The 14489-nt window shown below is 50.2% G+C and overlaps 1 protein-coding gene across 1 annotated transcript; it reads left to right on the forward strand.

The window, feature by feature from the left end:
* Positions 1 to 871: 871 nt before the first annotated feature.
* Positions 872 to 9982, forward strand: Mln (motilin). The gene is made up of 5 exons (XM_070023381.1): positions 872 to 890; positions 3268 to 3391; positions 6057 to 6155; positions 9128 to 9236; positions 9896 to 9982. The coding sequence occupies exons 2-5, from the start codon at positions 3275 to 3277 to the stop codon at positions 9904 to 9906; spliced, it is 336 nt and encodes a 111-aa protein (XP_069879482.1). The 5' UTR covers positions 872 to 890; positions 3268 to 3274; the 3' UTR covers positions 9907 to 9982.
* Positions 9983 to 14489: the final 4507 nt, after the last annotated feature.

Below are 14489 nucleotides of genomic sequence, written 5' to 3' on the forward strand. Positions count from 1 at the left end.
TTACTCGAGCCACCTACCCAGCCCTTTTTACTTCAACTTATTTTTCAGATAGGGTCTTGCAATTTTCCCTAGGGCCAACCTTAGACAGAGATCTTCCTCTGCCTCTGCTAGAATTATAAACATGCACCACCACACCACACCCCTTTTTTTTACTTTCTTTTCTGAGAGGATTTGTGGGGGAGATGGAACAGAAGGTATCCTTCTAATGCAGTGCTCTGGCAGACAGTCTGAGAACCCATCATGGGAAGAGTTGGCCTGGAGATATTCAGCAACATCATATATTGAAGAAACAAGAAAGAAAAGACCGGGCTGGGAAGGTGGCTCAGTGGTAGAGCACTTGCCTTGCATGCATGAGGCCCTGGGTTCGATTCCTCAGCACCACATAAGCAAAAGGAAAAAAGCCAGAAGTGGTGCTGTGGCTCAAGTGGTAGAGCACTAGCCTTGAGCTGAAGAGCTGAGGGACAGCGCCCAGGCCCAGAGTTCAGGCCCAGGACCGGACCCAGAAAGAAAGGAAGGAAGGAAGGAAGGAAGGAAGGAAGGAAGGAAGGAAGGAAGGAAGGAAGGAAGGAAGGAAGAAAAGACCATCATTAAAATGATTCTTGGAGCAGCACTGAATTTGAAAGTGTTCTGCAAAGGGCAGGGCTGGCTCTCCCCAAGTCCTGTCTGTCACTCACAGAAGAGACCTTATAGGACAGGCCTGGCAGCTCTGGCATTGCTGCCCTGCCCATGGTTTCCATGTGCCTTAAGAATCCAGGCTCCCCACCCACAGCCCCCAAAGGTGTGACCAAAGGTTAATGGGTCCCAAGGAGGAAGGGAGGTATATAAGGGCCAGGGGAGGACAATCAGACAGCATCCTTTTGGCCCACTCAGACCAGAGGCTCACAGCACATGTAAGTAGTTGCCTGAAGGGCAGGGGACAGATGGACTGCTCAGCGTGTACCCTAAGGCAGTGCAGGATCCCAGCTGAAACTAGCCCTGTCCAGAGCCCTCTGGGGACGCCAGCCATCCCTGCCACTCTGCTCCTTCTACCTCCCAGCTGGGCCACAGACCAGGAGCCCTGAGAAGATTCCTGGGGGATGAGGGGGGGTGGTGTAATTATGTGTGTGCATGAGAGGCAGGAGAGAAGCAGGTGGGTGCTATTCCGGGCAGAGCAGGGGCTGTTTGGAGGTGATCAGCACATCTCCAGCAGGCCAGGAGCCCCACTTGGCAGGGTGGCTGAGGGAAGGGAGGTCCTTGTCCCCAAACCTGGCACCTCTGCTGGAGTGGGAGGGTGCAAGGGCCCCCATCCGGAGCTGAGCACTCGAGTCCCTGTGGTAGAGCCAGCACCTCATTGTGCTGAGCTCCCACTCCTAGCTTCGCCAGAACACAGCGAATGCAGTGACATGCCGACTGCCAGTTGGATCAAGAAAATGAGCAGCAATTGGATTTTGCCTTTTTTATTTAAAGTTTTTATTGATTCTTATGGAGCGAATTAAACTCGAACATTGGAAAGGAAAGGGATCTAAGCCATCTCTGTGAAGGAAATGGGACGCCATAAATGTGACACATTTGTCACCGCTAGGAGGGAGAACAGGGCTCAGGGACTTTATAAGGGAAGAGAAAAGCAGGAAGAGGGAGAAACAGGACGGGGCCTGTGTACCCCACCCCCTGCACAGTTCGCACTCCTGGGGCTCTGTTCTCACTCCAGTCTCCTCTGGGTGACCTTTGAGTGGCTGGTGGCCCTTTCAGTCACCTGGGTGTTGCATGCAGTTGGAATGAAGCCTGGCTGTACCCAGTCTCATGTTCTGGATCCTGGAATTTGAGCAAAATGGAGAAAGTAAGAAGGAGGGAAGGGCCGGGCGCTGGTGGCTCACGCCTGTAATCCTAGCTACTCAGGAGGCTGAGATCTGAGGATCACGGTTCAAAGCCAGCCCGGGCAGGAGAGACTGTGAGACTCCTATCTCCAATAAACCACCAGAAAACCGGAAGTGACACTGTAGCTCAAGTGGTAGAGCGCTGGCCTTGAGCTGAAGAGCTGAGGGACAGCGCCCAGGCCCAGAGTTCAAGCCCCACGGCCGACAAAAAAAAAAAATTAAAAAAAAAAAAAAAAAAAAAAAAAAAAAAAAGAAGGAGGGAAGGAAGAGAGGGAGGGAAGAGAGAGAGAGAAGCAGAGTAGCCAACCAATAGCTGGACACATTAGAACTGGGAAGGTGCTCATCCAGTAGGGTGGGAGCCCTACTTTTGACTCTTGGATGCAAGGTTTTTGCCACCTGGCTCTTCTCTCCCCCCCAACTCCCCCCCCCCTCAACGATTCTCAGCCTTTTCCTCTTCAGATCAGAGGGCTGGGCTCCAGAGAGAGGGGGTGAGTATTTGTGAGTCTATTCCTTTTGTCATCCAAACCAGCAACACCAGGAAAAGGAGAAGGGCTACCTGGCTTCTGCTGATAATCTAGGAGTTCTTTCTCTGGGCAGTGAAGTCTCTCCTGCTTCCTGAGGGGCCTTGCATAACAAGGAGCAGGGCCATCAAGCAGAATGACTCTTCTATGTTGTGGTAGAGGCTGGGTACCCTTTTCCAGGAGCTTGGTCAGCTGCCACTGCTCTGGGACAGACCAAGTGTTGGAAGCTCGTCAGAAAAACCTGATATAGCTGGGCACTGGCTTACGCCTGTAATCCTAGCTACTCAGAAGGCTGAGATCTGAGGGTTGCAGTTCAAAGCCAGTCCTGGCAGGAAAGTCATTGAGACTCTTTTTTGTGTGTGTGTGGGGGGGTCAGTCGTGGGGCTTGAACTCTGAGCTTGGGTGCTGTCCTGCGCTCTTCAGCTCAAGGCGAGCACTCTACCGCTTGAGCCACAGCGCCACTTCTGGTTTTCTAGTGGTTTATTGGAGATAAGAGTCGCCCGGGCTGGCTTTGAACCACGATTCTCAGATCTCAGCCTCCTGAGTAGCTAGGATTACATGGGTGAGCCACCAGCGCCCAGCAGTCACTGAGACTCTTATCTTCAATAAGCCACTGGAAAACTAGAAGTGGCTCTAAGGCTCAAGCGGTAGAGCACTAATCTTGAGCATAAAAGCTAAGGGACAATGCCCAGGCATTGATTTCAAGCCCCAGAACTGGCACAAAAAGAAAATGCTGTTTAAAACCCCAGTGCACAGAAGCCAAGCCTTTGCTCACTCGGGATCACAAGCTGCAGGTAGGGCATGGATGGACCACATCGTGGGGCCCACCTTCCATGCAGGCATCTGTCACAGTGTCTTAAACTTGGTGACAGGAGCCCCTGGTTATTCTCCAGTTCCAGGATGGTGTCCTGCAAGGCCATGGCCATTCTGCTAGTGGTGCACACAGCCACCATGCTGGCTTCTCAAACGGAAGCCTTCGTTCCCATCTTCACCTACAGCGAACTCCAGAAAATGCAGGTAAGAAACTCTGCTGCCTACCTGGCTACATGGCTGAAGGAGGCCCTGCTACCTGGCCTGAAGATGTCTGGTCTCTTCGAAGCACAAGCTCTGTGTGTGTGTGTGTGTGTGTGTGTGTGTGTGTCTGTGTGTGTGTGTGTGTGTGTGTGTGTGTCTGTGTGTGTGTGTGTGTGTCTGTGTGTATGTGTGTACTAGGGCTTAAACTCAGGGCTTGGGCACCGTCCTTTAGCTTTTTTACTCAAGATTGACCCTTTACTACTTGAGCCACACCTCTGCCTCTGGCTTTCTGTTGCACTTTCCCTTCCTGGCTGGTTTTGAACCAGGATCCTCAGATCTCAGCCTCCTGAATAGCTAGAATTACAGGCATGAGCCACCGCCACTGGCACCAGCTAGAAGCCTTTCTTTGGTAGACTCCTGTGTGATGACCGTGCCAGGGCCACCTGTAGGAAAGTGCCCAGAAAGTGCCAGCTGTCCCTCTGCCACTATCCACTCTGTCCCTGCCAGCATCACCAAGAGATGTCAGTGGCTCACAGGAGTGACATCTTTTCCCACCCCTGCGCATCTTTCTGGGGAAGTTTTCAATCAATAAGCTGATAAATATTTACTGGGCTTCTCTGTGGTGCCAAGCTCCTGTCTTTAAGGAGCTGACTGGAAGCCCCAGCACCAACATATGAAAAATTAACTAATAATCGAAGACAAAAGAGAGATGTCACAAGGCAGGACATGATTAATTGTCCCATAAGGGATGCTAGTGCTAAGTGATGGGGTTCAGAAGAGGGAGAAATGCCTGTGGCTGCCAGGGAGGGTGAGGTAAGAGCCAGAGCAGAGCCTTCCCAGCTAAGGATGGGCATGAGCCTCTGTCCAAAGGTAGGAGCAAAGCCTGCTATCCACGTGGGGGTAGCACACACTTCCCCGTGGACCCTAGAGAAAACAAGGCAGCCCCAAATGGGACTGAGGTAGCAGAAACTAAGGAAAACTGCCTTTTAGCTGAGTGCCAGTGGCTCATGCCTATAATCCTAGCTACTCAGGAGGCTGATATTGGAGAATCACGATTTGAGGCCAACCCAGGCAGGAAAGTCCATGAGACTCTGAGACTCCTATCTCCAATTAACCACCAAAAGGCCAAAAGTGGAGCTGTGGTTCAACTGGCAAGGGCCAGACTTGAGCAATAAAGCTAAAAGACAGCCCCCAGATGCGGAATTCAAGCCCCAGTACCAGCACAAAAGAAAAACAAAATGGTTTCTCAATATCTTGGACTTCTGAGGATTCTGTTGGCTGTGCAGACATTTGGGCCCCTTTAAGCAAGGAGAGGAATCTAGGGAACTTCCACATCCCACCCAGCCTGAGACTCCACAGGAACCAGCACGTGAGTTCCCTGTCCTGTGCCTGTGTGCACAGCTGGTCCTTGTCTCCACTCAGTATAGGACAGATCTCCATGCTCCCTGCTGAGTGCAGAAAGTCCTCCAGGACACATGCACATGTATGTGCACACACACACACGGGCAGGCACACACCTGCACGCACACACATACCTTCCTCCCACTGATTGTTCTAAATTCACATCATCACATCTCAAGGGAGTCCCACAGCAGGATTCTAGGCCTGCTATTAGAGACACCAACACAGCAGGGTACGCCTGAGCGCAGGGCTGACAAGCCAGTGTGCAGCATGCCAGGTAAGATTTGGAGCCGGACAAAAAGGGTCAAACTCAGATTGAGCACAAGCCAGCAAAAGACAACCCAAAGACACGTTGCATTAATCTGCACTGTGGTTTTCTTCCTGGTAATTGCCAGGAGCCAGGATTTTTATGAAGAAGCTCCAAGCTCCTTCCTCCATAACTCATCTCCCTGTCTCTCTTCTTATAAATCACCTCCCAGGGACTCTGAGTTGCAGGCCACCCCGTGGTGCCCTCTCGGGTGGGGCTGTCTCACGTTATCTTTTTTTATAGGCTCTCTGCTAAGAGAGCTACATTTTCACACTTAATATGCATGAAGGACAGCCATTATTCTCAGCGTTTTAACTTAATTAACAGTAACAATCTGGGTGCAAATTTTTAAGCACAAATAAATGAGCTCTTCTTCATAAGGGCCTGTTGAAGGGTGACTCCAAGATCATCCTCAAGCCACTGGGCACCTGAGACTCTTGTTGCAGTGGGGGGTTGGGAGAGATACCTGGGGAATAGAGATTTCTTGATTCTGGGGAGCCAGGGAGCACCCAGGCAGCTTGAGACAGGAGCGAGGCCTCTGAGCTGACTGAAGGAGGCAGTGTGTGTGTGTGTGTGTGTGTGTGTGTGTGTGTGTGTGTGTGTGTGTGTGTGTGTGTGTGTGTGTGTGTGTGTGTGTGTGTGTGTGTGTGTGTGTGTGTGTGTGTGTGTGTACGCATGCACATGCACTGAGCACACATGCCAGTACTGAGGCTTGAACTCAGGGCCTCTGTGCTGTTCCTGAGCTTTTGTGCTTGAGGCTAGCACTCTACCACTTGAGCCTCAGCTCCACTCCCTACTTGGTGGTCAATTGGAACTAAGAGTCTCACGGACTTTCCTGTCTGAGCTGGGTTAGAACTGTGATCCTCAGATCTCAGCCTCCTGAATAGCCAGGATTACAGCCATGAGCCACTGATGCCTGGCTAGGTGGCAGTTTTGTGCAATGCAGTGCTCTGACCCTAGGAAAGGGAACGGAGCAAAGGGCAAAAGAAATCCCTGAACCTCCAGCAAAGGTCTGAGGAAGAAGAGGCCAGTGAGGAAGAAGAAAACTTCACAATCCAGGTGAGTTGGGGTGATGGAAAGAAACTTAGCATGGACATGGTTCCCTAACCGGAGGAGAAGGGAGGGCCCACATACCACCAACAGGCATAGAATGTTCCAGAATAGAGCAGTGAGCAAGGCATACAGCAAGAGGGCCATCCTGGGAGGGGATAGACTCCAGCGATGAAACCAAGCACTCGTTTTAAGCATCAAAGAAGCGAAGAAGGTAGAGGAGTGACTAGAGTGGTCCGGGCACTGCTTGTCCAGGGAAGCCAGGGGAAGGCTTCCTGGAGGAGGCAGCACCTGAACGGAGTGAAGCCTAGGAGCCACCAGGCATTGCTGCTGTTCCCCAGAGAACAGCTAAAGCAAAAATACCTGCCCAGGAGCCCCAGGAACAGGCCTGGTAGGGATGCTGAGAGAGGACTAGAGGCCGGCAGGGCCTGGTGTGCCAGGCCTGATGTCTGGGAGGACACAGAGGCTTCAAAGCCAGTGAGTCACCTGACGTGACTTGGAAAGATCTAGGGCAGCACAAACAGAGGCAGGAGATAGTCAGGAAGCAGCTGTGAGGGCCAGGGCACAGGGTCTCCCTCTCCTGGGCAGGAACCCTGCATGGCTATGGCTCCCAGCACTGAGTTAGGATGTACAGATTGCCTACCGGGAGAGAGCTTGGCTCCTGGGCTGCTTCTAGCTTCACCAACTCCTTCGCTCCTGCTGTGAATGACCCAGTCTCTACAGGTGTGAGGTACTGGGGACAGAGTAGGGAACAAAATAGACAAAAATCCAGACACACACACACTAAGGAGAGGCAGAAACAAGATACAGGAAGGACCTGGAACAAACAAGGAAAATGATCAAACCCTACAGCATGGCAAATAGGGATGGGTGCCATGGAGGAAAATTAAGCAAGGCAAGATGAGGCAGGTTTGATCTAAAATAGGGGAAACATCACACGTTTCATGAATAGATGGCATTAAGAGCAAAGAACTGAAGAGAGCAAGGGAGTGAATCATAGCGGTTTCTGGGAAGAGAAGTCCAGGCAGAAGTAATAGCCTATGCAAAGTCCCTGAGGCAGCCTCCCAGTGGTCTCCTTAATTCTACCTTTAACCTTTCAGTCCATTCTTGACCTGGCAACACCTATCCTCTGGAGAGGCTGGAGAGAGACTAGAGGTGTCTATGGGGATGGGGGAAGGGAGACAGACACAGAGACAGAGAAGCATTTAGCCTAGAGTGATCATAGTTGAGGCAGGGCAAAGTGATTGGATTTTGAAAATAGTTTGGAGATAAACACCCTCAGGATTTTCTAGAAGAATGGATGTAGTATGTGAAGAAAGAAAAATATAAAAATCTGACTTCAAAGCTTATGGCCAGAGCATCTGGCAGGGCAAATATGCTACCAACTGAGACAATGACACCTAGGTTGGCTGCTCAGGGGCTACAGGACCAGCAGGAGATCAGGCAGGCTGTGGGACCTGCGTGAAGCTGTTAGCATCCAGGCAGAGATAGAGGACAAAGCCAAGTGGAAATTTGAGTATGCAGTTCAAGGCTAGGCCGTGAATGGAGAATTGAGGACAGGCCTGGGTGTGTTCCCAGCAGCTAGCTGGGCAGAGGAGAGGAGAGGCCCCAGTGTGAGTTGGGCACTTCCACATTAAGGCGTGGGAGGTGACACCCAGGGACAGCAAAGGCCTTGCCAAAGCCACTCAGCCGTCAGGGCAAAAGCAAGCCCCACTCCCCATTTCCTGCCTCCTGCTGATGTCTCTTCAGTTCTGTCAGGTGTAGCCCCAAGAGTGGCCAAACTGTCACCACACTCAGTGGAATGGGGCTCTTTCCCTCACACCTTGCCTGAGAGAGAGCTGGAGGTGAGTCTGCCTCTCAGTCCAGCCTGATCTTCACCTGGAACAGCACTGGCAGTCAGGGGGCACACAGTGGCAGGTTCTTTCTGGGGAGGTCAGGGGGTAGAGGCTTTGTGTCCCTTTGCATTTCCTTATTATGATTGGACAAGACTGGGAGGTCCTCCCTGGACTAATCTCCAGCCCCCTCACTTTAGAGTGGGGATACAGAGACCTAGAGAGAGGCAGAGCCATAGCCAGGCCATGGGGATGGCACAGGCAGGACTCAAATGAGCCCCACAGAGACCTCCTTCAGGCACCTCAGGCCACCCTGAGGGCAGAGACAGTATGTCCAGCCATTCTCACACCGAGCACCTGGTGGTAAGTGGGGGGGGGGCAGGCTCTGGGGAGAGCAGGGAACTCCTTCCTCACCAGAACAGGTGCATGCAGTAAGACCTTTGACCCAGGACAAGCTGGTGTGAGGGTAAAGTGGGTAAGCACCCTCCAAGACCCCAAACATCCCTCTTGGTAGACAGCCATCAATTTCTATAGGCCTCCTGTATCACCATATATGAAAGGATAGTGATGGGTCTTGGGCCCCACGTATGAAAAGACAGATATAAATTGGTCCCAGACCCCTGGAGCCAGGCCTCTGCATGTAACTATTCTTCCTGGGTTGTTTACTACTCGTGAACAAGTTGGTCAGCTTCCTTTTGCTCAGTTTTCACACTGAGGCTCTTGCCACATAGGTAAGAAGTTTAATGTAGACCAGGCACTCAGAATACATGGACACGTGGTGGGGACCCAGGACATTAGCGATCATTACTGGGGGGTGTGAATTCCTGCACCCAGGAGAAGTCCACTAGGCTCCTGGGCACTCTCTTGGTGTCAGAACTCCCAGCAGAGCCCTAGAGGCCCAGAGGAGGAGGGAGGGAGAGAGCTGAGGAGGAAGGAAAGGAGGATGGAGAAGGGGAGAGGAGGGGAAAGACCAGGGAGGAAAGGAAAGGGCAGGGGAGGAAGAAGAAGGGGAAGGGGCATGGGAGGAAGGAAAGGGGGCAGGGGGAGTGTGGGGCTGCTGTTCGCAGACTCCCATCCACCTGTAGGGCACCCAGGGGTTAAGGCCCTCTCTGCACCTCTCCCTTCGGTTAACTCTGCCTTATTTCACAGCTGACTGCTCCTGTGGAAATTGGAATGAGGATGAACTCCAGGCAGCTGGAAAAGTACCGAACGGCCCTGGAAGGGCTGTGGAGGGAGGCGCTGCTGCCCACCCAGCCCAGTAAGCTCTGCACCCGCCCCTCGCTGCTGGGGAGGGCGTCTCCATGGCTCAGGCCTCTGTCCACCCTGGTGTTAATATTCTAAGAAGCATCTGAGCAGGATTTGAGTCAGGTGGTTTTTTTGTTTTGTTTTTTGGGGTTTTTTGGGGGGCTTTGTACTCAGAACCTTCGGTTTCCGCTGCTGGCCTGAGCACAGAGGGGGCAGGGCTGGGGCTCTGAAGTCTACTGCATTGTCTTTGCCTTCCTCTCCTCAAAGTCCTTCCAGTTTATCAGCCCCCTAGAGACCCCTGCTCCCTCCCAGATAACACAAGAGGCTGAGGAAGAAAACCCCTTGCTTCAGCTTTTTTCACTTTTTTTTTTCATTGTGTATTTCTGCAGCCTTTTTGGGCTTGCCCAGTTCAAGGTCTGCCCAAGTTACTTGAGCAAAGCTAGATCTTGTCTGACAAACAGCCGCTAATTACCTCTCCCAGTCCCTCCAGGAGCAGCAGAGATGGAGGAGGTGGTGTTAGAGTTGGAGAAACTAGGAGGTTAAATGACTTGCCCCTGGCAAAACTCAGCGCAGCTCCCTCCTCCCCTCATCAGCAAGCAGGTTTAGAAGGCCGTTTCCTAAGCAGATCTGCCAGCACCAGATCTGCAAAAACCTGAGGTGTTTTTCCTCCAGCAGGGGAGTGAAGAAGCCTCCAGAGATAAGGTGGACTCTCCCTGGGAACCCTGCCCACCTGAGCCTGGCCTTCCAAACCCCTGCAACCATCAGCTGCACTGGGACACAGAACCCTCTCCAAAGCAGATCCCTTCTCCAGCAAATAAAGCATGACCTATACAGGGACGCCTCTTTTATTTAATATTCTAGTTTCTAAAAGGCCAACTCAGATCACAAGGAAGCAGAGGGGAGTCTCAGAGGGACGTGGCCACACATTAGCAAAAGTGCCCAGTGCAAGAATCAGGTTAGGTCTGCGGCGTGAGAGGAAGCACCTTTCCATTTCAGAAGAGGAAACTGAGGCACAGAGAGACCGCATTTTTGGGAGAGAGACTGGAATCCTGGTCTGAATCCTACTCCATTTTTCTATTTACTGATGAGCTCGAGGTCTAATGGTCTACAGGATTTTAAGGCCTCTGCATTCAACCCCTTGCTGAGTAACTTCTAACCAGCCCTTTAGCCTCAATGAGCCTTTGCAAAAGCAAGGTGGTGATATCTGCCTTGAGAGCGGAGGGCAGAGGCGCCACCAAAGAGCAAATGACTATTATTATTACCACCTTGTGGCTGCAAGCTCTAGCATCCACAGCAAAATTGCACAGCCAACCCACTTATTTCTGCCTTCTAAACAAAACTGGATGGGAAGTTTCTCCTTAATTTAATTTCCCATTAATGAATGTTCATTTATTTATAAACTGGGGCCATATAGAAATCACTGCTCCCTCCATCCACAGGTTACCAGGAATTGGACACCATATCCCCTCTGTATTGCTACCTGCCCACCTGCTATGAGAGAGGGCTTACACACCAAGAGTAGTCACCAATTGGAAGGACCCCAACTGCCAAAAAGCATTCTTGTTTGGAGTGCTCTGAATTCCCCAAAGGTCATCCAAGCCTTTCATAGGACCAGCCAGAGCCCTGCTACATTCCCACACATTTCTGGCTCACACTCTGACCAACCCCAGAGGTATAGCAAGTTCCTAGACAATACCACCACTAGTCGGGAGGCAGAGGGGCAGGCAGGGCAAAATGAAGCCAGCTCTGCAGGTACACACGGAAGAGATGTATCTAGACTCCTGAACACCCTTCCCAGCTCCCCCAGACACAGCTCCCCTATTACCTGGCACATATTCTGTGAAGCAGAAAAACAAGAGGGAAACCGTTTTTGTTTTTGTATCTTTAAGTTAAGTTATCTTTAAGTGCTTGTACAAAGGGGTTTCAATTCAACATGTCAGTTTATGAGTACATCTTGGTCATTGTCACTGAAGAGGGACATTGCTTCTATCCTTCCTTCATTCCTGATGAGATCATCTTCCCTCAGCACCGAGAATGACCATTTCTGGGGTATTGAGCTGGTACCCTTTAGGGAATTTTTTTTTAAGATCCCAGGGGTTGGAGGACAGGGTTGGAATAGGTGGTAACAAGAGGAATAGGATTCCCTAAGTGACTTCACCCCAACAGATCTATGTCCATCTGTCTGTCCGTCTGTCCATCTGTCCTTCCACTTGTCCTTCTGTACATCCATCCATACATCCAACTATCCAGCCAGCCATCCAGTCACCAGTAGGGTTTGAATTCAGGTCCTCCAGACTGCTAGATAGGTGCTCTACCACTTGAGCCATTTTTGCTTTATATTTTTCAGGTAGAATCTTGAGTTTTTTCCCAGGTTAGTCTTGGATGGCAATAGTTTTTCCCATGCCTTTTGTGTAGCTGGGATTATAGAAGCAAGCCACCATGCCTGGTTAGTTCACATTTTTTAACTAGGAATAGGTTTTTCAAGCACAACCCTTGGGAAGGGTATAGTGAACTGTCTTTCCTGCAGAAAAACACTGTTCAGTGCTCAGTGCTGCAGCCCAGCTGTCCCAACCCTCACCCTATGACCTCCGATATGCTTCTGTGTAATGAGCTGCAACAGGGACCCAGCTACCACATCTGTATTCACAGTGCCCACCACCGGCGCTTAGAAGTGTCGGCTCCTTTCTTCTCTGGTTTTCCTTCCCTGCCACTGTTTGATTGCTACCATCAGCTCAAATAATTCTGTTTTGCCAAGGAGTGCCTCTAGTTTCCAGGACAGCGGACTTGATTGCTTACAGGACATGCTCAGCGCTAGAAGAAATTAAAATTAGTGGGAGATGGGAGGGAAGTAGGATTCTGTGAACTGAGCCAAGAGAAAATGACCATGTTTTCACAAAACAAGGAAGAGGGTCTTGGTTAAAGCTATAGAATATATGAGCCACAAATCAGCCAGGGTCAGAGACGAGAGTACCCAGGTCAACCAGGAGAACAGAGCACCACCTTTCCTGTCCCCCATCCCTTCCTTTGTTTGTTTCCCAGAGGTTTACCCAGAATGATATGCTAGAACATCTGTGATGAGTGGAGAGGTAGAGATGGGCCCTGGGATGGTCTGGAATATGCTTTTCATTTAGCAGTAACAGGGCAACCTGACGCTAACTTCATGAGATGGAGATGAGGAGGTATTTTCTCAGTAACCACATTGGTGTGATTCCATAATTACTGAACTACATGGATTTGCCATGAAATTGAATAGTTAAAAGCAGAGTAATTGCCTGATATCTGTACTCTGTAATTTAGTATAATCTAATCATGGACAAAGCCCAAAAGAAAATGTTCTGAAAGCATTGCATTTTTCTTCATACACAATTTGTTATTGACATTGGGTAATGTATTCCATGCCTCTAAAGGAACTCTTACCCAAAGGGCAAGCTTGGCCAAAAAGCGTTTCCTTTCATTTTCAACAGGCTGTTAGAAGGAGATGGCAGAACTCCCGTCAAACCTGATCTAGCACTTTTTTGTGACTCTATTTCCCCCTTCATCACCCACCCCTAGACACAGCAAAACCAGATGAGAAGACAAAAATCTGAGACTTAAGTAACACCCACTTTTCAACCTCAAGGTCCAGTGTCCCCCAGGAAGATGTCATAGCACTGTGGTTAGAAACAAGGCCAGAACAGCTGAGGATCAAGGATGAATTTGCAATCCCCAGGCATCTTGGAGACCTGATAAATGTATGCAGGGCTTTCTGCAGGATGAAGGAGAATGATACCCACTAAAAGATTTATGGTCCCTATTATTTTGGGGCTCTGCGGGGGCAGAGAGAGGTCAGTAGGAGGGGAGGTGGTGTGGTGGCCCTCAGAGAATTCAGAGGGTGCTCCATGCAACTCCTGCCTCTGCTAAATGTGTGGATGTGGTTACTAAGTACATGTAGATGCTGTGGCTTGTCTTTCCTGGTTGCATTTAATAAATCAGGAAGACCAACCACAGCGTGAGCTGGCCACCTTTAAAAAAACCACACAAAGTAATGGGAAGAAGGCCTCTCAGTGCAGCTGACAACCTCACAGTATTTCCCTTTTCTTAAAAAGATGCCTTCCATTCCTGACAGGCCCTGAAGCAGAGCCACTGGGAGACACAGAGGCAGATTACCACCGAGAAGCCCACACAGCCTAGGGGGCAGCTCCTGACAAGATGGGGGATAGTGGTGACCAAGCAGCGCTAACTGACTGCCACAGACTCACCACACTGAACTGGGTAAAAGGGTGTTGAGGGCACAGAATGTCAGGGACTAAATCCAGAGGGTGAATATGAGTTAAGTATTGAAGTTCAAAGCCCACCCAAGCAGGAAGGTCTGTGAGACTCTTACCTCCAATCAACATCTAAAAGCCAGAAGTCAAGCTGTGGCTCAAGTGGTACAGCACTAGTCTTCCTTTGCTGAAAAGCTAAGGAACAGCATTCAGTTCCAGTATCAGCACAAAAGTAAACAAACAAACAAATACTGGGAAGGAGCAGGAAGGGAGCCAGTAATTTAGGGAAGAAAGTGGGAAGACTGACAGGGAGAGACCACAGTGGGACCTGAGAAGATTCGGAGGGGAGCTCATAAGCAGACCCAGTATGAGTGAGTGGTTGGGAACTGGATATCCACAGATGCACACCAAGGCTGTTAGACCCAGAAGACAACAAGGCCACTAGCTGCCAGAAGTCCATGTGGAAAGGAAGGGTGGCCCTGGGCTGCAAAGAGCCACTACCATCAACATACTGGGTTTTAGACTGGAGATCTTCAAAAAGGTTCAGGGAAGGTCTGAGAGCTAGCTGACCCTGGATGTACAGGTAGCAGGAGCAGTGTCCTCCACACTGGAAGGCTGATAGAGCTCCCAATGAGTACCACTGTTGCACTAAGTTCCACTGCTGGGGGTGGCTCTAGTTCCCTCCATATTTTTCAAGTGCCCTGAGATCCATTGTGATGAAATAGACTATCCGTCTGCAGAACATTGCACCGTTCACTTCATTTAAGTATCCGTTTCAAGCCCTCTTAGAATATACCGGGCTGGTATTGATGCCGAAAGACTCATTCTTTATATATTGAACTGCACAGCTGCAAGGAGTTGCACAAATGTTACCAACTCATTTGTCATGCAAACAGTGCTTCAGAAAGAAATAAAATACTATTATGTGGTATATGTGTTAGGCAATCACTATATCAAATCCATGGCATTCGATGCAAACACAGGCAGAAAAAAGGAAAACAACACTTGGTGAGAGAAATCAC

This window comes from Dipodomys merriami, unplaced genomic scaffold (assembly GCF_024711535.1).
Source record: "Dipodomys merriami isolate MVZ:Mamm:240054 unplaced genomic scaffold, mDipMer1.0.p SCAF_16, whole genome shotgun sequence".
NCBI lineage: Eukaryota > Metazoa > Chordata > Mammalia > Rodentia > Heteromyidae > Dipodomys > Dipodomys merriami.

Bases quoted from the DNA above. Each gene is read 5' to 3' on its own strand.
- Mln (XM_070023381.1), top strand. From the start codon at position 3,275: ATGGTGTCCTGCAAGGCCATGGCCATTCTGCTAGTGGTGCACACAGCC. The intron at 3,392-6,056 runs GTAAGAAACTCT...CTCTGACCCTAG, and splicing joins GCGAACTCCAGAAAATGCAG to GAAAGGGAACGGAGCAAAGG. The intron at 6,156-9,127 runs GTGAGTTGGGGT...CTTATTTCACAG, and splicing joins AAGAAAACTTCACAATCCAG to CTGACTGCTCCTGTGGAAAT.